Source organism: Gymnodraco acuticeps, unplaced genomic scaffold (assembly GCF_902827175.1).
Source record: "Gymnodraco acuticeps unplaced genomic scaffold, fGymAcu1.1, whole genome shotgun sequence".
Classification (NCBI taxonomy): domain Eukaryota; kingdom Metazoa; phylum Chordata; class Actinopteri; order Perciformes; family Bathydraconidae; genus Gymnodraco; species Gymnodraco acuticeps.
Genome location: NW_022989750.1, coordinates 982,328 through 1,005,030, shown reverse-complemented (window position 1 = coordinate 1,005,030; position 22,703 = coordinate 982,328). Strand labels below are relative to the sequence as shown.

Sequence of the window (22,703 nt, the reverse complement as noted above, 5' to 3'; positions counted from 1 at the left end):
TACAATCTTCAAAACAGCTGAGTCACATTGTTAAGGTAGATTAGCCTTCACAGTCATGTTGCACTTAAAAGAACAATGGAATTTAGCAATTGTTTCATAAATAAAAGAACAGAATCTGCTTCTCTGTTCTTGTCTTTTTCAACTTACTGACATGCAATTTATTTTTCAGAGTGTGTGTTTGTGTGTGAAGTTTGTGTGTGTGTGTGGATTCATGACTTTTTCTTAAGTCGAATATATACTGCATGCAGGTGAGTGAAAGTGCCTGAAAGTGTGAGTATATTTGGCTGTCTGTTTGTGTTAGCCTAGTGACAGACTGACAACTTGTCCCGGGTTAACTCTTCATGAGGACATACAGAAAAAGCAAGAGTGAAGAATAGTTCAACATCTCTCTGGCTGAATATTTTGGCTACACCCGGTATCCAAAGTGATGTGTTCGACTGTGTCTCACCTGGACTTTTTTCAGGGCGACTGACGTGTTGTCCAACAGGTACCTCGCCCGCCACACCTCGCTGAACTGGCCACGTCCAATCTTCTTCTCGATCTGGAAGTTTGCCAGTGAGTTATGCCCCATGTCTGGTTGTAATGGTTTCTGAATAATAAAAAAAAAAACACATTTTTAGAATTTGTGCACCTACTAGCTTTTTCACACAGCATATGCGCACACATATTACAAGGGGGGAAAAGGATTAACGGACATTTTGCAAAAGTATTTATCTGCCAACCAAGTGCAACCATCTCCACATTACTGAATGAGGGAATGTTGGTGAGGCCCCAGATTCTGTAAATTGTTTTGCTGAGAGGCTGCTCTAGGCTGCTGATGATTTGACTGGCATTAGGCTGATGTGAAGCTGAGAGTCCTTGTAAAATATGCACACCGCTGAACCATATTAGCTCATTTAAGCCCATAGATGGAAGAAAGTTCATTTTTCAAAAAGTAGTTCACATAGATCATCGTGATCTATGACAGCATCATGCAGGACCTGGCAGAATGTCTTGGAAGTCACTGACATGTTGGCACCAGACATTTACTTCCGATTACTAGTTACAGTTTTTTTTCCATTGTTTTATATTTTGATTGATTATTTTCCAATGTACTTGCTAGGCAGATAAATGAATCGCCACTGGTGGCATGGGTTCTCCTTAGTAGCTTAAAATGACCTCTCTTAAGATAAACTGAAAAAACGATTTCTCTAGAGGGACGTACAACATTTCACACATATTTGGCAATCTAATCATGCTGTGACCAACCGAACTTGGTTTTTAAGGTCACAGGAATCCAGAGTCCTCTCCCTTCTTTTGTCTGACAACTTGTATTACTGACAGACTAAAGGACTTCTCACAACATGATTTGTTGTCCAGGCGGAGACACTCACCTTCTACTATAAATAAATAGAAAAAACATTCAAAAATAAACCAGAATGAGCCAAGATATGATGTGTGAAAAAAAGCACATAGCAGCCTGTGTGACCTTTCCAGGCTTTTGGTAAACGTGTACAAGGCTTCAGCGGGAGCCAACAGAAGGTGACAGATATCAGAATGCTACATGTCACCAGCACTTCTGCCAGTGTTGCCGTGGGAGCAGCTCAGGGGCAAGCTACTCGGGACAGAGGTGTGCAAACAAAGTGGGAAGAAGGTCAAAAATTAATTTCCCAAGCACTAAAACTCATAAGAAGGGAGTGCCATGTTACTCAAGGTAACTTGCGTCTTGTAATTTTGAGTTATATACCATCAGACCAGAGGCTTAAAAAGATTCCCTTAGCCACCTGGGCATTATTTATTTATATATATATATATATATATATCTCTGGTCTGATGGTTTATAACTCAAAATAATTATATATATATATATATATATATATATATATATATATATATATATATATATATATATATATATATATATATATATATATATATATATAGGGAAGACAATGAATCCCAAGGAAAAAAACAGCAACTGAAAATCAATCCAAAATACTGAAAAAGGAAACTTGTTCACCTGTTAGTACGGCGGCAACCAATTATTATTTTTACTTTTGACCAATCTGATTTTCTTTAAAACAATTTTCTTTCAATTTTCATATTGCTGGTCCAGTACAAATACAAAACATATTCATTTCATATTTGAAACAGCCATCCACTGATTATTTCAGCATTAGTGATAAGATAATAGTGCCTTAGTATAAGGCAATGTTAAATGCTGCCATCACTCATTTAAATGTATGCAGACAAAACCAAACCCAAAGACTGAACATTTCTTGCAAAGATTAACCAATGGATATATTTACAAATACAAAAAAACACACATTGACAGTGAAGGGAAGAACGACTACTAACACAATTGCTCATGGGTGGTGGGGGTTGTTTTGGCAACCAATTTAAGCATTTCATTGTTTTTTCAAAGTTGAAAGTTGACAGCCAAAGGAAGACGAGCGAGCCAATTAGATGCCCAGTCCAATTAACACTTAACACCGTCGAGGTGTGTGTGCATTTTTCAGCATGACACCGCCATCACCGAGCTGTCTGAGAGTCACTGTGACAGAGAGCATGAGACACTGCTTCACAAACCTTAGTGCAACATCGCTTCAGCTCGAGAAAAAAAGAAAATGCTCTGCTAATAGCGACCACTGAATGTTTTAACAATAGTAACATATTGTTCACTTTGGACTTAAAGTGAACACACATAGAAGAGAGGTATAATACTTAAATAAGTACAGGGTAGGACACATTGAAAGTGTGACCATATTGTGCAGTGACTTGTCAAAATGGTGACAGAAGCATTTGTGCAAGGATGCAGGATGGACAGATCGAGGTATATACATTCAGAGACAGAGAAAGAGAGACAGTGAAAAAGGGAGAGAGTGAGATGGGGGGGGGCAAAGAGGACGAGAGAGCATTGCTTTCATTCGCTGCGTGGTAGCTTGACAAATGTTAGCATGAGCCTCTAAAGCGCTGTGACAACCGCCTGCTGAGAGCACAGTCTTGCTAATGTGTCCTGGCATGCCAGCCCCCTAATCACACATTTACATATGCAATGACCTACATTTGCATGTCAGATCGCACACTGTCCGGCATGATTAACAGTGGGCACCTCCCCGTGTGGAGTCGCCCTGGGTGGCAGCAGAGGCCGTGCGAGGGCAGAAGAGAGGGCTGGAGGGAGGGCGGCTTTTTTGGCAGCCAAGGGGCCGGGCTGCCAGGCAGGATTATGTCAGCCAGCGGCCCCGGCATTAGACACTTCATTAGAGCTAATCTGTTTAGCAGTGGGCAGTGTATGTAAACTTCACAGGCCATTTGCGGCACCTCTTCGCCCCCTGGCCTGGCCTTCAAAGGGCAGCCAGGCCGAAGCTGAGTGACAGGCCGTCTCATCTGCCGCACACGGGTGTCACACAATCAGGAGCTCCCAGCTGAAACACAAGGCCCCGACAAACACACACACACACACACACTTACACACAAGGAAGGAAGTCACAGAGGAATGACCCTGAATGACACAGGGGTCAGTGTCTGAACAAAACTGGAGGGGGGGGGGGGGTTATAGACTGCTGCTTCTAAATGTGATTGTGTGTATGTTAAATATAATGGTGGGATCTAAAGATGGAGGGTGGCCTAGTAGACCTTTCCTCCTTGTTTATGTGAATGAGTTAAGTATGGCACATGTTCTGTCAAGGATACATGGGCTCCCATTCTTATAAAATGGGTGAACATTATTCAAAAAGTCTGAAAACCAAGCAACAAAACTATCTGAAACCACTTTTTTAAACTTGCAAGACATATCTCTTATTACCTTACAATGTTGAAGCAAAAATAAAATGCAGCTCCTTTAACACAGGCCAAAGTTGAATCATTTCGAATTTGAGATCGCAAATGAAATGTTAGAAATAATGAAACTTACTCCAGACCTTGACTATAAATGAATGCAGAAACATTCATCAGTTTGAGGCTGATTGATTACTACCGTCTCATTCTGTTCTGAGCGTGATGCTACAGACTTTCTTCATGTTTTGCTTGACTCACATTTCTGGGGTGTGCTTACTCTTTTCACTCGCATCTTTCTGGTTTTGTGATGGGGACAAGCTGCAGGGGATGGAGATAAGTGGCAGGCGCGCAAGGCATTATGGGTAACGTCTGTGAGGGACAGCGTGTCTTGAGTATAAAGGTGACACACAACCGCCATGGGCAACTCACTAGCAGGGGGATTGAAAGAGAGAAAAGAGAAGGGAGAAAGAGAGGAGGAGAGAGAGACAGGGGGAGAGCAGACAGACAGCCCATCGGAGGAAGTGTGATTCGGGCGGCCCAATAATGACACCATTGCCAAACACAACTGACAAGCCACATGGAGAGTGGAAGAGGGAATGCGGAAGACAGGGAGAGGGAGAGAGAGTGAGAGGGGGGAAAGACAAGCAGCAGAGGGGCGAGGGTGTGATGTGACAGCCAAGCATGTGCCAACGGCTGCCACAGAAAGGCCAGCGGCGGCAGAGAGGTGCTGGCTGTCTCCCAGAGAGAGAGGGAGAGGAACCGGGGGCACATCCACGCAGAGCCAGCTAAATTAAAAAATGCATCTCTACATTTTAACATAATAAACCCCGCATTTTGCCACACTCTAAATCAATAGAGAGAGCTGCACATTTCAGCGTGGATGCGGTCAATTAGATTAGATTAAGAAATAGGAGGTAAGGAGAGGAGATAAGAATGAGGGTCCCAGGCCGTGGTTCATGGTCAGAGAAATAATTCCACCAGAGCCCGCTGAGATCACCGATTCAAAATCTGAATAAGCTGTTCACCCAATACAGGTGATGTTGTATTTATGTTTATGTTATTAGCAGAAGTAGTGGCCAACAATCAGTGCAGTAAAACATATCAATTAACAATTATAACGCACAATAAATAAACATGTTCTGCTTGTTGAGTGCTTGGATGAAGAAAAGGGGATTTTCAGTCTATTGGGTTATTTCCTCTTTTGCATGCTTTTCAGGATGGACTATGATTTCCATGAAAGTGACAGATGACTGTGGATGTATTCTCCAAGAGAGACAGGGATACAAGGAGCAGCGGAGGCAGCAACTGGCAGGCAGCGAGGCCTCCCGCCCCACCAGCCACCTGCCCCCCCCCTTGAGCACGGCATCCATGCAATATTCATCCTCAGCCAACCGGCAGGATTCACCCCAAAGGTGCATATCGCTCTTCTTCTCCTCTCAATCTGATCCACAACCGCACCGCCTTGTCTCAGCACGTTCAGACAGATCCGTGTCTGTCAAACTCTGCAGTGACGATCAAAATATGATCTGAGGGGGGCCTCCTCTCCAACCCTCCCACTCACTCAAAGAGCAAATGCGCCATTAAAAATGCACATCTTACCAGCTCCTCTCGTTTACCTAATGCATATGCATCATACCTCCGGGACCAAGAGAAGTGATATTGCAAGCGATACAGAATATCCTTCATCACATATACAATTCAGATTTCTTCAGGAGGAGGCTGGTGATTCTTTTTCCCCCCTGTGCTGCCGAGCAGACTGAACCTTGGGAAAGTGTGAAACAGATGCAGGACTTGTTGAAAGACACCCATCTGGATGCTGCTTAGACTGCCATCTACATACTCTGACTGACTCTCCCACTAAATGTGAAATCAGTTCTGACTTCTTCTGTGAGAGTGAAAAAAAACATGACGCAACGCAGAAAGTTCAGGGTGCTTTCAAGAACCTAAGCAAAAGAAAGTGGGCTTGGAATTAACACTGATGTAAACCGCTAGAAATAGACTGAAAAACGGAGGGAGAAATCATTAAGCCTGAACAATAACACACAATCAACTGCTGGGAGATCAGTGGAAGATCTAGTGTCTGTGTGTGTATGCGTGGGGGGTGTTGCCTAAGTGAAATTAATCATTAGAGCTTTTATCTTTTGTGCGCAACCCAATTATCTTTAATTTTGCAATTACAAATCTCAGAATATAAATGAACCCTCTTGGCAATTCCAGTGTTAATGTTGCAGTGCCCTTGCATACACAAGAACAACAACAACTGAGAGCAAAGGCCTATTTTTAGTGTTGTTTCTTCCTCCAAAGTAAAATCCACATTTACTCTGGGGCATATGGATGATCCTCTTTGTTTAAAGTCTATTCAATAGTTATGGAGGCAAAGACATCCTTCTGGAAAGAAATCAATGGACCTGATGTTGGAGGGCGGTATTAAAATCCAACAATGACCAGATATGCACAGAGCTGTATTGAACCGAGAGAGGCCCTGATCTCCACACACACACACACACACACACACACACACACACACACACACACACACACACCCACACACACACACACACACACACACACACACACACACACACACACACACACACACACACACACACACACACACACACACACACACCCACACACACACACACACACACACACCACACACACACACACACACACACACACACACACACACACACACACCACACACACACACACACACACACACACACACACACACACACACACACACACACACACACACACACACAGAAGGATGCTCGGACTGAAAGGCACAACTTGATTGACGCAAGGAAAAAACGGTTAAAACTGAATATTTACAGTTCCACATAAGATTCCATGGATGAGTGGGTTTTCTAATAGAAGAGTATCAAATGCTTCCCCTTTGTAATTCCACAATCATTATAAAATGTAACAAAATCACATACCAAATGATAAGATTACACATGTCAGTAATAAATCATGTACTGATGTATAATAATATATATTATCATGAGTGTCATTTTCAAAAGATATATTGAATATGTGTTTATAGATAAAATGGCCTGATTGTGTGGTTTTGTCTATTCAAATGATTTAGACTTACAACATCAAGAGCCTTCATCACATTAATGCAACAATCCCGTAAAAGAAACCTGGCATAATGATACACACTATGATTGAGAGGTTATGATTGAATACATTACAATTTATCAAATAATGTAAGCTAGACTATTTATTGAGATATTTATATTTAATTTTGTTTAAACTGTCAGAGAATAGGAGGTCACACAATCGTAGGCGTACATTTAAAAGTGGACTCATTTAGGCAATCAGAGCAGTGGGATTTGCATCCATTTATCCCCGTCCCTGTAACATCCAACAGACAAACACAACACATCTAAGCCACTAACCTTGCATATAAACTACTAGTTATAAATAAATCAAGTACCACAAAACATCATATTGCAATACTTAAGTGTATTGGTTTTCTCTTCACTATTAAAAGGTATGACAACATATTTGTTTAATTCAGCTGCATTTCCTTATCTCACCTTACAATCCTAGCTAGCAGTTTGGCTTGTGTGTGTCTGTGTGTGGAGTTTACCTGGGGCTGAAAGACTGGCACGGCAGCTTGCTGTCCTTGTGGCTGTGTGTCCATATCCATGGTGTTAGGAGGCTGATCCTTTACACCTCTGGGAACAACAAACACACAAATACACCTTCTAGTTAGCCAGCTTTGAATATGAAACTAAACACTCTACAGCCATTGTCCTTAAATATTAAAAATACCAAAGTACTACCGTAACATTTGATCAGCTGGACAAGTGTTCCCTGTTTCACTATTGAGAGCCGGTTACAGCCAGAGTGTCTAGTTTCAGCAGAACTGGATCTCACGTCATGCCGGTGGATTTGACACTCTTTGTCTGGGCCCCTCTCAAGTTGCAGCAGGCAGCTATACTAATCTGAACAAAGCCGAGATAATGACACTGTATTTCTTTGGAAATCGTTCATGAACCTTTCATGGGAGTTACAGGTTATTCCAGCATGTATGCCGTTGCACTTCATTTTCCGTTTTCTGAGAAAATATAGGTTACAGCGAGGTGAGTGCGTTACGGGTGTACGGCATGGTGCTGTATAATTGCATGTCCTGGCATGTAGCCTAGAAGCAAACTAATTGCATAAGATTCTCCACCACCAGTTGCTTGGCTTATTGCACACTTACAACTATCAGTGCCACAATATGAAATGTTAGCTGGTTTAATAATTGACACAAATCTCAAAGAGTATGATGCAAAACTTATATTCACACGTGCAATTAGCTTCTATATTATTCCAGAGTCTCCAGTTCACTCATGCATGTGGGATGATTTTGACAGATGCTCTAGAATCACTTCCCATGCACACTGTAATGCACATAGCACGGTTACATAGACGAACAATTAACACCAATTTACACATTATATATTGAATGCATAATAGCAAACATATGTTATCCCCACGGAAATGCATATCTTAGGTGTGCCGTTTGCATTTAAGCAACATACAAATGTCAGCTATGGAAGTGTGTGCACACATATTGTCTGGGATGTTGTGCTGTTCACATGTGGGCATACAATGCACGTGCATCCGCGCACATGCTGGGTCAAAGTATTAATGAGCAGAATGTATCGACAGAGGCAGAAAAAAAAAAGCCTGGACTTGGTATAATCAGTAGTATGACTATATCATAGGATGTATCTACCCATGCTGATTCTAGTGTAGGCTTTTATGATTCTGCTAATATCTATTGTGTCTTATGGCTTCTCCACGTGCATGCTAATACCCACATTCTAAATGGGACAACACTCCACAGTGGGACATTTGCATGTTTTTCCACTAGAGTGAAGGCCGTCTGTCTGCGGATCTGTCAGTCAGTCATTTGTGTTTTACTAAGTGTCTCCCGTCTCTGTCGCCTCAAACCTCCCCGGCCAATTAAAAGTCCCCTGGTACAATGGAGAGGAGAATGGCAGCGAGGAGCCGTCTCTCCCCTGATGTTGCAGTCCCATGCACTAAAGGTTAATAATGCTAATTAGACATCTGCAATATATATATGCATATATTATGTATGTATATATATATATATATAAATAAAAGCATGTTGAGAGTCTTTAATATGTGCCTGTAAGAAAGCATGTGTATGTGTGCGCTTGAGCATGCAAGAATTTAGCAGATAGTGTGGTTGTTTATTTTGGATTAGCTCAGCTTTTCTTTCCGGGGCTCGCTGGCCTTCATGTGAGCTTTGAAGCTGGTGGAAAGAACTGTTTGCACAACACTATTTCTCCTGGGAGTGCATTGACTATATTGGGAATATTGTTTATTCGGAAATTAACATTAAAAGCTTGTTTCCGACAAGTTTAAATCAATTTGAATGTAAAAAAGGGTAACAAATAAGGATTTATAGCTGGAGGCAAAAAGGCAAACTAGAAAACAGGTTTAATATCTATCTGAACAAGAGCCTTTTGGTTCTTATTATTTTACTTAATAAACCAACTAAAGGAAAATAATCTTTTAAAAGCCAACTATTGCCATGGCTTGTGTAAAGGTCTAACTCTGGTAAGGCTGCCCTAATGTACCAATGACATCAGACTAAGTGTTTTTCCATATGAATGCATTATTTTTAAATTAAAATATAAATAAATAGGGAAACATAAACGTTTTTATAAAGCCTATACAGAGAATTGTCCCAATTTGAAGGAGAGAGTGTGTACCGTGTTAGGAATCAAATTCATCTTCAAAATCACTTTTACTTGTTGTTCCTATACTGAAATTTGATTTCCCTACACAAATAAACAATTCCAGTCACACAAAATAATCTGCGCTAATCTACTCAATTCACAAAATCACTAACGTTTTAAACACATTGACATGAATGAGTCTACTCATTTTGGTTATAAAGTTAACTGTCACATATTAGTTCATCTCAATAAATGTATCTTCACATGAAACATTACTGTTTGGCACTTCACCACTGGCATCGCAAAGGGAAATTGTATTGGCTGTTGTTCGTGAATTACACTGAACAAAAATATAAATGCAACACTTTTGTTTTTGCTCCCATTTTTCATGAGATGAACTCAAAGATCTAAAACATTTTCTATATACACAAAATAACCATTTCTCTCAAATATTGTTCACAAATCTGAAAAAATCTGTGATAGTGAGCACTTCTCCTTTGCCGAGATAATCCATCCCACCTCACAGGTGTGGCATATCAAGATGCTGATTAGACAGCATGATTATTGCACAGGTGTGCCTTAGGCTGGCCACAATAAAAGGCCACTCTGAAACGTGCAGTTTTCCTTTATTGGGGGGGTCTGGGGGGGTCCGAAAACCAGTCAGTATCTGGTGTGACCACCATTTGCCTCACGCAGTGTAACACATCTCCTTCGCATAGAGTTGATCAGGTTGTTGATTGTGGCCTGTGGAATGTTGGTCCACTCCTCTTCAATGGCTGTGCCAAGTTGCTGGATATTGGCAGGAACTGGAACACGCTGTCGTATACGCCGATCCAGAGCATCCCAAACATGCTCAATGGGTGACATGTCCGGTGAGTATGCTGGCCATGCAAGAACTGGGATGTTTTCAGCCTCCAGGAATTGTATACAGATCCTTGCAACATGGGGCCGTGCATTATCCTGCTGCAACATGAGGTGATGGTCGTGGATGAATGGCACAACAATGGGCCTCAGGATCTCGTCACGGTATCTCTGTGCATTCACAATGCCATCAATAAAATGCACCTGTGTTCGTAGTCCATAACATACACCTGCCCATACCATAACCCCACCACCACCATGGGCCACTCGATTCACAACATTGACATCAGAAAACCGCTCACCCACACAATGCCACACACGCTGTCTGCCATCTGCCCTGAACAGTGAAAACCGGGATTCATCCGTGAAGAGAACACCTCTCCAACGTGCCAGACGCCATCGAATGTGAACATTTGCCCACTCAAATCGGTTACGACGACGAACCGGAGTCAGGTCGAGACCCCGATGAGGACGACGAGCATGCAGATGAGCTTCCCTGAGACGGTTTCTGACAGTTTGTGCAGAGATTCTTTGGTTATGCAAACCGATTGTTGCAGCAGCTGTCCGAGCGGCTGGTGTCAGACGAACTTGGAGGTGAACATGCTGGATGTGGAGGTCCTGGGCTGGTGTGGTTACACGTGGCCTGCGGTTGTGAGGCCGGTTGGATGTACTGCCAAATTCTCTGAAACGCCTTTGGAGACGGCTTATGGTAGAGAAATGAACATTCAATTCACGGGCAACAGCTCTGGTGGACATTCCTGCTGTCAGCATGCCAATTGCACGCTCCCTCAAAACTTGCGACATCTGTGGCATTGTGCTGTGTGATAAAACTGAACATTTTAGAGTGGCCTTTTATTGTGGCCAGCCTAAGGCACACCTGTGCAATAATCATGCTGTCTAATCAGCATCTTGATATGCCACACCTGTGAGGTGGGATGGATTATCTCGGCAAAGGAGAAGTGCTCACTATCACAGATTTTTTCAGATTTGAGAACAATATTTGAGAGAAATGGTTATTTTGTGTATATAGAAAATGTTTTAGATCTTTGAGTTCATCATGAAAAATGGGAGCAAAAAGAAAAGTGTTGCATTTATATTTTTGTTCAGTGTAGTTTGTTCCCAAGACTGATAACTACAAATAAACGGCACCATAACAATGTTTTAAGGAAAAATCTTATTGTTGGTGATTATAAATCTGTCAATTGTTAAAAATAGATTTTTTATTTCTAATCTGCACAATTCTAGTAAAACAGAAAGCACATACTTTGGGCTTCAATATGTGTTTTAATTTGGATTCAAGTTAAATTAAGACAATCTTGAGACATCCTGGATATCCATAAGGACTAGGTGAAAACAGAGCCTATCAGACAGAAGCTGAGTGGAAGGGTGTCGTGACATTTTGATTAGGGTGTCACAGGGGACTTCACAAGTCACCCAGCCAGGCGGCCTCCTGCCTCTTGAAGTGATTCTTTGCACTTCAGCCGTGTGTTTTGTTAGATTGGGGCTGGCACCCTTACTCCTCTCCCTAACCCTCCTGTGTTTCTGACTGTCTATGTGTCAAAATAACCAGGGGACGTCTTTGCTCCCCGACGTTCTTTCGCCTCCCACATCCCACGTTAACGAGATCAATTAAGACTGCCGGGTTAGATTAACACACACCAGGAAACGGCACAATTAACGGAGCTTACTCAATCAAAAGAGGCAGGGTCAGGCTCTCAGGGCTCCCTATTCACACACAGTTCAAGTCAGTTCAACCCATCAAAAGCAAAGCATAGTCCTAGTGAGCCGAGGAATCAAACACACAGATGTATTTAAACTTTCATCATGTGAACCTTAAAGCTACCAAATCTCCCTCTCCTCAAACCCACTCCGCTGTTTACACTATTCTGCCATCAACTCTGATCCACAAAAGATCCTGCTCTCATCACAGAGAGGAATTGTTGACTTCCAAAACATTTGGTTGGCACAAGCAGCAGTGGGAACTCAATGTACCATTCTGCCCGCGAGAAATGGTGGTGGGCTGGTTAGTGTTTTATCAGCAGAGGGGCAGCAACTGCTAAAAGCTGCACTAACTATTGATAGATGCATGTCAGAGACCAGTGCAGAACGTTGTTCCGAGACGGCTGCAAATATACAACAGGATAGAATAATGTAAGAGTGAGGTAGAGAGAATCAATACAGGCCTACTATGTGGACACACATTATGCTCATATTACATATTTTTGTTCCTGAGTTTTACCATCTAGACTCATTTAAGTTCCTTTGGTGTAATTTTTTCGGCTGTGAAAAAGTCCCAATTGTGCTGACCGTCTAACTATTGTAATACTGTACTTTATTACAAAAGAATGTCTACAAATTATCCCCAATGGTTCTCAGCATTTCCATTGCAGTTAGGCTGACAGGTGTGAATATATAATGTATTAGTACAATGGAGCAACAGAGCTAGCAAGATCACAATTTACCTCTCTGATAAACTGATGGTAACTCTCCCATCCAGACCACCAACCACTCGGTGTAAACAAACACTGTTTTCTGACTGCGTTCCGTCTAACGTGCGACTCCAGACCGACATTCTCACAGCAGGCCCGTCACACGAAGGTAATTAAATGGAGGAGGGAAGGGAGAAACTGAGGCAGGCAGAACAAGACTAGGAAAGAAAAGGATATTAACAAGATTCAGCCATTTTCTGTGAACATTGTTTGTTCTCACACTTCCAGCACACATTTGTTCATTTGCTTTTGTTTCCTTACTTGCTACACTTCTTATCATGCTTTATTTATTTTTTATTTTTTAAATATGCTCCATCGCCAACTGCACTGTGCAAAACTCTGCTCACCAAGAAGTAGACTTTAGGTAGTTTGGTCTGTAGTTCCCCTGAAAACCATAAAATGCTGGGCCCAATAAAAAAAAAATGCCATTAAAAAAAAGGCAACTCCAACGATTTCAGTATTGCACTTTCATAAAGTCGTGGGACTCATCTGATGACATCATCAGGATTATATTTTCAGACTTTGGAGGGCTCCCTAAAAACCGTCAAGGTACAACAGAGATTATACAACGGCTCTCACAGGAGGCCAAGAAGTACTCCTCGTGACGGGTAAACTGAGCTTCGTGAATAAGTGGAGAGCCCTTTCAAGTCAACTTCTCTTGATTTACAAGAGAAGTTGACTCTTGTAATCATATTTGGAGAAAACTCACTGCCCTCTTCCCTTTTTCTTAATCATTTTATCCGTTACTTGCTTTATTTCTTATTTTCTTCACTTTAATCCAATATTCTATCCCTATTTTTGCTGTTTTATGTGGTTTATTACCTATTCTGCCACAGAACTGTTCAACTACAGAGTTTCTTTCATAATTATTTGATCAACCTTTAAAGAAAATGGCACTGAAAACATGTCACAAAGTTGGCTTGGTAGGCAACAAGTCGTCCAACCTTGACATTAAAGAGCATATCTTCAGTCTTCTAGGGCAAAACTGAGTGGGAGAATGCAAAAGGGAGCAGGGGGACAGCAGGGAGGGAGTGGGACGGAGTGGGACAGATGCAGAAGTGAGAAAAGAAGAAGCTTGTTAGCCCTGATGTGTTGGCGGCCCTGAGAGAGACGGTGTGGAGCTGTGCTGGCTTTAGCTCCTCTATAATCCTCATTTCCTCCATTCGGCATTATTTATTTAAAATAGGAGAAGAGGTAAAACAAAGAGAGGGAGCAGATAAAAAAAAGGTGGATCAAGGCAAACTGGGGGGGGGGGGGCTGGGGAAGTGTCCTGGAGTTAAGCGGTCCCAAAAAGAAGAGTGCTGCATCAGCTCTCAATCCGACGACAACATATCTGAACACGGACTGATGAGCCTGGGTCTAACGAGGCAAGAGAGAGAGATGGGAAGAAAAGGGTTAGGGGGGAGTTTAAAGAGGGGAGAGGAAAAATATAATGTGACACTTTCCGGCCTGGGTGTAGGATGTGAGGGAATCAAAGGCACCTTTGAGGAACTAGAAGACGACAGTGAAATGCTAGAAGAGTGGTGTCCATGATTACAAGAAGTGGAGACATCTTTGAGTCTGTGCTCATGAAAGCCCACCCCAGGCCTCGTCTGAAACCCCTGCTCGACTAACACTGATGATACAGTAAGAGGAAAGAAGGAAGAGAACCACTAATGATGGAGGGGTCCGGATACTACAGAAGCGGCACACTCACCAATTCATTTTAATCACTATTCAAAATCATTAGCCTGAATGTGCGAGCACTCGTGTTCGTTGGACCACGAGCCGAGAAAAAGACGGAGAGTGGGAGCGGACCAATTACACCTCAGCATGTGAGCCCGTCTGAGGTCTTTGAGTAAGACGGTCCAAGAGTTGATGGAATAAAATATGAAGAGAGGAAACTTTATTGTCTCTCGATCTAAAAGGAAAAACATGAAGATAAAAATGGAGAAAGCTTTGAAAGTAGGCTTTGCAAAGCCAGCCAAAACGACCATCTAATCATTTAGACTTTTCCCTCTCCCAAATCTGACTACGAAAGCACAACGTTAATCAGGGCGCACCTCAGTATGAGATTATTAAAGTATCTCCAACAGTCATGCAGGGCCCAAACAACAACTGTGACATTAAACAGGATTCATTTTCCAACCGGCAGAACATGGCTGGATGAATGGCTTCGTCTCTTTCAGGCTGTATGCATCTGATCAGACTCAAAGTGGCTTTTCAGGAGGTTCCGACTGTAGCCTGGAAACAGTTTTGAGGCCAATACAGATAGAAATGTTTGAAAATCTTCAATAAATCTGATAACAATAATGTTATTGTTTTTTCCTCTATTGAAAACAAAAAAAAGATCAACATCTTTAAATGGATGACTTATGTATAAATCAATTGGGGCCAAGATATGTACTAAGCGGAACATTTCATTAAAAAAAATACCATTTCTAAATCACCTCAAATACATGTAGATGTTTGACATATTTAAAATGCAATTTGTTGTGACTTATTGGCAGCCATATTTACCCTTACCAACAACGTTTTTTTTAGCCCAGTGGACTCGGTGGTCTAGCTATAGTTCTGACTCTGAATGTCAAAGTGTCTGCATAATGTGTTCTGGAGTTATTCATTGAAAAGACACGAAGTATAAACAATTAAAACTCTGATGTTTCTGCTCTGTACAAATACTACAGTGTATGTGTGTACATTTGAGTGTGATTTATTTGTACAACTCAGACCTTCACCCCCTCCCTAGTGGAAGGAGTACAGAGAAATTACAATAAAGGGAATTAAGCCAAAGAAAACCACTGTGGTCCATAGGGACGCTACAAGGCCAGTGATCTATAATGCCGCTTGCCAACTATTTATAGCGCTCTTTTACATTTTTCACTTTCACATTTTATAGGCTAATGATCATTTCACTGCAGAAGTAAATAGCACAGCACACATACCCTGGGCTTCATGTGAGGCCTAAATTGATTTATTCCCCGACAATCCAAATAAACTAGCACATTGCTCTGCTCCGCCGTGTGTACATTTCACCTACTGAAGCCTCTATAAAACACATCTGCACCATCACCTGACCTTCCATGAGCCAGTGAACCCATAAAACAACACTGGACTCTCCTCTGTCATCTTCTGTGTGCGTCCGCCTGCACACCTGCACATTTGTTCCCCCTCTCATCTCAGTTCTCCTTTCGCATTTACAACCACCATGTATAGTGAAGATGTCCACAATTGAAGAAGGAGCTCAAGGACATGCAGGTGTCAGCCACTCTCCTCCTCTTTCTTCTCCCTCGCTCTTGTCCCCCCCCCCCCCCCACTCCTCCTCGCTCTGCTGCTCCTGTGTGTTGTCGACACGAGCTGGCACGTGGCTAAAAGCCCCGGCCACCTCTCCGCTCTATTGTCCTGCCCACTCCACGGGGCCACTGACGGCTCTCTTGTGGCGAGGGGCTCTTTGTTGCCAGCCTGTCACTTCAGCAGGTGCCTTACAGTAAAAAGGCAGGAGCCAGCCAGCGAGCCCACAGCGCTTCATTAGCGCGGCGTTTGATGTGCTTATCTCATCAGCCGGAGACGGCAGCGAAGAGGATGCTAATAATCACTTGAAAAACAAAAACATTCCACTCAGGCTTGTAAAAGATAAACTCCAATTTCAATGATAAAAGAAGAATGACAGACAGCCATGGTACCAGTCAAAAACAGACCGCCAGCCACTCTACCCTTTTCTCCTTTTCCAAGGTGAATCCAATTCATACTGTCAATCACTGAGAATAAACAAATTGACAAATTGCTGACTGTGTAAGGAAAGACAAAATTGTGAGGGCAAAGTATGCAAAAACGGAGCTGTGTTTAAGACAGCTGTGTGATCCCTCAGAAAGCAGCTTAGTATGTGAAGGCGCAGGCTGTGTGAAGGAGAGAGCCCCCCAGGCGTTAAGGAGAGGGGACCCTGGGGGTTTTGGCTATGCTTGCACACTCTCACTACATTCACAGGCCTTCAAAATGCTATATCACCACCACACCTCAGTTAAAATAGAAAGTGAATGTGAATGTGAAAGAAAATCAAGAGCACTTAATTTAAGCTGGCTGATCAAGCTGCAAGTGATGTCATACATTTTTAGGATGTTCAAGCGACTGATCATGGATGTAGTTCCAACTCCAGGCTGATGAGCAAAACCGCAACTTTTGGGATGCCACACAGAGCGCACCGTTGTAGATTAAATATGCAGCTTTTAGTTCTTGAAAAACGTTACAACGCTAATCAGATTTTCCTTTTAAAATAAAGCTTTGCAGAGTTCCGTGTGTCACTTCATTGAGAAGTATTAGTCAATTTATTGAACATGTTAGAAACAAAAGAAACAATAATTATTATTATTATTATTATTATAACAAAATAAAAAAAACGTTCAAAGTATAAAAAAAAAAAAAAAAAAAAAGAATTCTCAAATAGTTTCTGTCATGTTCAAAAGGGGCAAGAAGAAGCTTAAAAACGTTTCTGGTCCTACCCCTAACGTATATTCTTCATGAAAATCTAAGTTTAGGTCATTGTCATCGGCATCCGTGATATTTGATTCATTGTTTTAAACAAATAATTTTTTTGTACAAAAAGAAATAAATCACTATAAAGCATAGTATACTGATCCCTTTCATATTTTAACTTTCCTACACTGACACAGCTTTCTACTCTAAGCTAAATAAATGAAGCACAAATAATGCTAATGTGTAGGATTATTTTTGGTTATTGTTATTCAAGCAGCATTTGGGGTATTTTAAGGAGCACATCTAAGTTCATCTGAACATTTGAACCAAATCTCCACACCCAGATTTGCACACCGCGGCATGACGAAGATGCAATAGTGCCCTTTGGCAACAAGTCATGTTCTTTCACAATGCAGAACAGAGCGTTGCACAGCACAGCAGAGCTCCCAGTGCTCGGGGACTAATAAGGGCTTTGTTTGTTAGCCATGTCACTGACTGACCACCAAATTAGCTTCATCACCTCTGGCACCAGGATATAGGATGTGACATTCTGAACCACAGGGCTGGGGCTGTTTGTCTGCAAGGCTAGAGGGCTTACAGTTTAAAAAAAAGAAAAGAAAGTAAGACATGAAATAGGGACAGATGAGGGAATCTCATGAAAAAATAAAAAAAGGGAATGCCACGCTCACTTCTCTTTTCGGTTCTAAATAAAGGATCCTTTTACACCGCATGTCTGGTTTTCATCCGTACAGCTGTGTTTTCTGAAGCCTAACCTCGTGATTATACTCAGGAGTGAACAGATGAGAGCATCATCTACGCACTGATCAGATTCGAAAATGACTTCGCCTTCTTTGTCCTCTGTTAATATCCATACAGGAGGAGAGGAAGCTGCAAAGAGGGAGTCTGCTTGTCTGGCCGATGCGAACAAAAAAGCAAACAAGCAATACATTATAAAATGTCTATGTGATCATTCACACACTTAATGCGCCATTTGTTCTACACAAGAAATGTAAGTATAAAAGGTGTTTTTAGAGGGGTTACAATGAAAATCAACCTAGTTATCAGTTGTATTCCAAACCTTTCAACCTGCCTGCAGTACTCACTATCATACAGCAATGATAAAGCAGCAACTGACCCATCTCAGTGTTGTTTGGAAATGACGAAGCCTGTCATGAGTTTCTCGTCTATGAAACAACCGTTAAAAAAACATCTGGTGAATGTAGTCTATTTTCCCTTCACACAAAACTAGCAGTCTCTCATACTCCCTTCCAGCAGGTTTTTCCCCCTTTTCTCCCTGGATAGTTTGAAGCAGTTACCCTGTGTCAGCATCGAAGTTTGTCTAAAAAGAAATGACAAGAGCAAGATGTCCAAGTCATTAGTAATGTGAGAGGAGCAGTTCCCAGGCATGTCTCGTTACATAGCTGAGTGCTAACGTGAGGGCTATGGGCTTGTGTTGAGGCTTTTCTGGGCCCAGGACTTCTCGTGTGCTCTGTGGGGGGACGGGGGAAGGAGGACCACAACCCTTCAGCATCGCCACAGTCACTAATAGAAACATCCAAGACCCTGAGTCCACGAGTAGGAGGGGAAATAGATACTTAAACACAAAATGTGAGTCCACACATTAATATACACAGAAAGCCACAGACAAGCAGCCGCAGCAAATGTAAAGCTGGACGCACATTCTGAATACATACTAATAGTGGGCCCATGGGAATGTGGCTCCACAGAAATCAAGCTTGGCTCTGGTTCGGTTTCAGCCTGCTGTGGCTTCTGAGGTGGACCCTGCTGACTGCCGCACACACAACCCCACACACACACACCCTTCTAACCAAAGCCAGAGCAGGGCTACTCAATCAGAGGTCAAGTAAAGTACTGTTACTTCATGTGACTGTATGCACATACACCATGTCGTACTGCCAAGGAGGGTGACTCCTAACTATGAAACAACAAAAACAACTTCATTCCAGTAGCAGTGTATCCTGGATTCATTCACATGACAATGACATTGAAATTAATTGGTTTACTTTGACCACATATGTTTAATCTATAAAGCTGCAAATCCAAATGAACAGCTCAAGGTTTTTAAATTTGGGATTTGAAAAAAGAAACTGTGTGATAAGTAATAACAGGGGGTGCAGGCAGGCGTGCATTGTTCATTCCTAGACATATGGCTCTGTGTTGAAGAGGAGGTGTAGCTTTGAGGAAGAACTTAGGACTGCAAATAAATCAGGAACAATGTGACTAAATAAAAGCCAGTCACTATTTATGGAATGGGTACTTGAAAATAAATTGCTTGTCTTTTATTTCTTCTCTTGGAATAACTAAATATGTGTAATGTCTGTTCTGTGCAGGGCAGCGACGTGAGGAATTAGACTTTTTCTCTGAAGAGGCCAAGCACCTCAAACGATTATATAAAAACATAAACTTGCATGTTAGCAGAACATATGCATCGGCAGAAACACACATGCACCCAGAAGAAGTTTTTTTTTAAAAATGGTATATCCTGAGGCGCTCATCCTTCTTTGCATGAGTGCATCACCCGGCACACCGACAGACAGAGTGTGTGCGAGTGTAAGGAGCTGACGATCGGAGAAGAACGTTACCCCTAAGGTGTCGCACCTCTATCCGGTCTCGCCCTCCTCCCTTATCCCTCCTCTCCTCTCCTCTCTGTGCCTGCAGGGATTTCCCTTTTCAGTTCAGGAGAGATGTCAGACCTCTTCCACCATCCTTCACACAGAGGCCGGCCTCAGCCCTGCATTCATCCAACATCTGTAAAACTCCACAAATCAGCCTCGTTTTTAGACATCAGGGCAGAGTTGAGTATAATACACAGCTGGATCAAAATGTCACCGACTCGTCTTCAAACACACTAATTGTTTGGAAGCAAAACCCCGTTGGGAAGTTAATATCTGCCGGACAGAATATTAATTCAGAAAAAACTAAGCACATAATGAGAACCCCTGGTATTACAACGGACCACCCAAAATAGGTGACTTGTTAGTGCTCAATTAATTGTATTTTAATCGCGATTACGATTATCGCTTGCAACGATTACTAAAAACAACGTAATCGAAATAAAACGATTATTATTTTATTATTACTTTTTTTTTTTTTTTTCTTCAGTTGAATTATACTTAAAGTTCAGGGTAATCAACTGTTAAAAACTAGTGATGTGTCGGTCGCGAACGAGCCGGCCGTTTTTTTTGTTAAGTAATACAAGACAGAATGATGATGATGATGGTCTCCGAGCTACAGCTGCTCCGTGCATGCATGCAGTGACATGTAATATCCAAGGATTAGAGACGGTTGGATGCTGCTGTTTTGAGCATTGCAATACATTTATCTTCACTATGTTATTTATTTATGATTATCCTTAGGCTCTGCAAAGATTTGATGTCAGCTGTTGCTGTCTTTTTTTCTATCGTTAATAGTTACTGAAATAGAGCCCTGCTGTTTTGTCAGGGCCTTTTCTTTAAATATAATTTTAAAATGTCGATACAGTACTAGCCCCTTTTTAAAAAAATGTCTATGCTTAAGTTTTTATAGGTGTTGCTATCTGCTTTGTGTAGCAATCAGTCAGTGCATTCATTGGGTGGTATCAGAGAGTTACAAAGGTCTGTAAATGCATTGAAAACATTTGGCCACAGCAAATCATTTATTAAACATGTCATTTTTACTTTTGAATACTTCAGTACAAAGGATGTATTGAATAATTTAAGTGATATATGTGTACACATGTAAATCATTCATTAGTCAAAACAGGGCTACATTTGATTTAATTATAAAAAAGTATAATATGTGGTAAACTGAAGAGCCGTTTGGGAGCCGAAAGAGCCGGCTCTTCTTGGTGAGCCGAGCCAAATAATCTGGCTCACCAAGAAGAGCCGGAATTACCACTACTATTAAAAACATACTGTTCACATTTTTCTCCAATATATGGATGTTTTCAAAGTCAATGAATAATCGCATTTAATAAAAAAATTACAATTATTGACCCAAATAATCGAGATTATGATTTTTGCCATAATCGAGCCCTACGACTTGTTCAAAGACTGTTTCCAAATGATCATTCAGAGATGAAAACAGAACCTAGAAAAAGAGCTAATAATCAAATGTCATAACCATTTCTATCCATCTAATTAAAGCTAATACAGTCTTAAGCACTCTGTCCATCCCACTGTGCTCTCACCATCATACAACCATTACGTCACATCCCTTCTGTACAATCACAAAACACTGCAAGATCCAACGGAACCATTGCCATTGGCCAAAGGGAAACATAATTCAAGCTTCAGCTATAAGTTAAGTGTTGATTTTAGTAGGGAATTTACAGTAAACAAAGCCAGTTGATCCACACAATTGTTTAAAATAAAAAAAAGCTTTTTGTGATACAACTCAAACCATAAATATGTGTTTGATGATATGTCAGACCAGAAACCTACATGTTGTTTAATAGTTATTAATCAAAAGGATCATATGAATCTAAGTGTTGTTATATAAATAGATAAACAGTAAAACGTAATGTATACTGAAATTGCAGAGAGCGAGACAAAGGGAAGAAGAAGAACAAAAACAGAAAGAGAGAAGAGCTCCACAACAGGGGTTGAAAGCAGATAGGTCTTCCCTGCCTCCTTCACATATTAGAATATTAATATTAATGAAACTTCCTGTTCCCCCCCCCTCTGCTTTTCCCCCTCAGACGATTTGAACATGAAAAACTTAAAAAGCAAAAAATTCCAGGAGTTGCGTATCACAGTTTGACCCGGAGCCACACAGCAGACACCAGCCATGACAGACTTGCTGTTCAAAGCAAGCGGGAACTGCTTTCATCAGGCGATCCTGGCTTTTTTTTTACAGTGTGACACCAACAGCCCATGCCATCTGCCTTTTTCTAAAATCACAACTTCAAGATGTGTTTCCTGCTTGTGCGTTGTTTTTAGGTGGACTTCACAACCGCGGCCCAGCGTCACGCAGGCTTTTGCTGCTATGCTGCTTGCTGACTGCTGTTTACAGCCAAGCCCCGCGGAGAGGCGCAATGTTAAATATGCACTGTTAAACTGTCAAGCCAGAACTGTTTGGGAACCCAGCCAGGCATTCACAGTACAGCATTGCCCCCCCCCTCCTCCCCTCTCTCTTCAAACACAACCAAATCAATCACTTTTTCCTCCAGCCAATCCAGAATGAGACCAGCCTATCTTCCTCCTCCTGTCACACACCCACTTCCTGAAATGCCCAGACTCCTAATAACCACTTTATTGAGTCCCTTTAAAACCTTTTCACCTGCATTTATTTATACTTAGTTCATGCAGTTAATAATTCATACTATCCTATCTTATTCATAAAACCTACACACAAGTACATTAGCACACACATAGTTGCACCTCTGCTCTAGGCCTGAGTAAGTCGCTGCAGACTCCTGGTTCCTGACTTCAGA

At 41.7% G+C, this 22,703-nt stretch overlaps 1 protein-coding gene across 2 annotated transcripts in view; it reads right to left on the bottom strand.

Moving 5' to 3' along the window:
- The window catches only part of nek7 (NIMA-related kinase 7), a 62,908-nt gene that overhangs the window by 30,518 nt on the left and 9,687 nt on the right, over positions 1 to 22,703 (bottom strand). Inside the window, exons 2-4 of one of the 2 annotated variants that reach the window (XM_034206942.1) lie at positions 12,794 to 12,978; positions 7,361 to 7,448; positions 449 to 589 (exon numbers count right to left, since the gene is read on the bottom strand). In XM_034206942.1, coding sequence (XP_034062833.1) covers positions 449 to 589; positions 7,361 to 7,448; positions 12,794 to 12,903 — 339 coding nt within the window. In that variant the 5' untranslated portion in view covers positions 12,904 to 12,978. The remainder of the gene's footprint in view (positions 1 to 448; positions 590 to 7,360; positions 7,449 to 12,793; positions 12,979 to 22,703) is intronic. The other variant, XM_034207017.1, reaches the window with a different exon arrangement.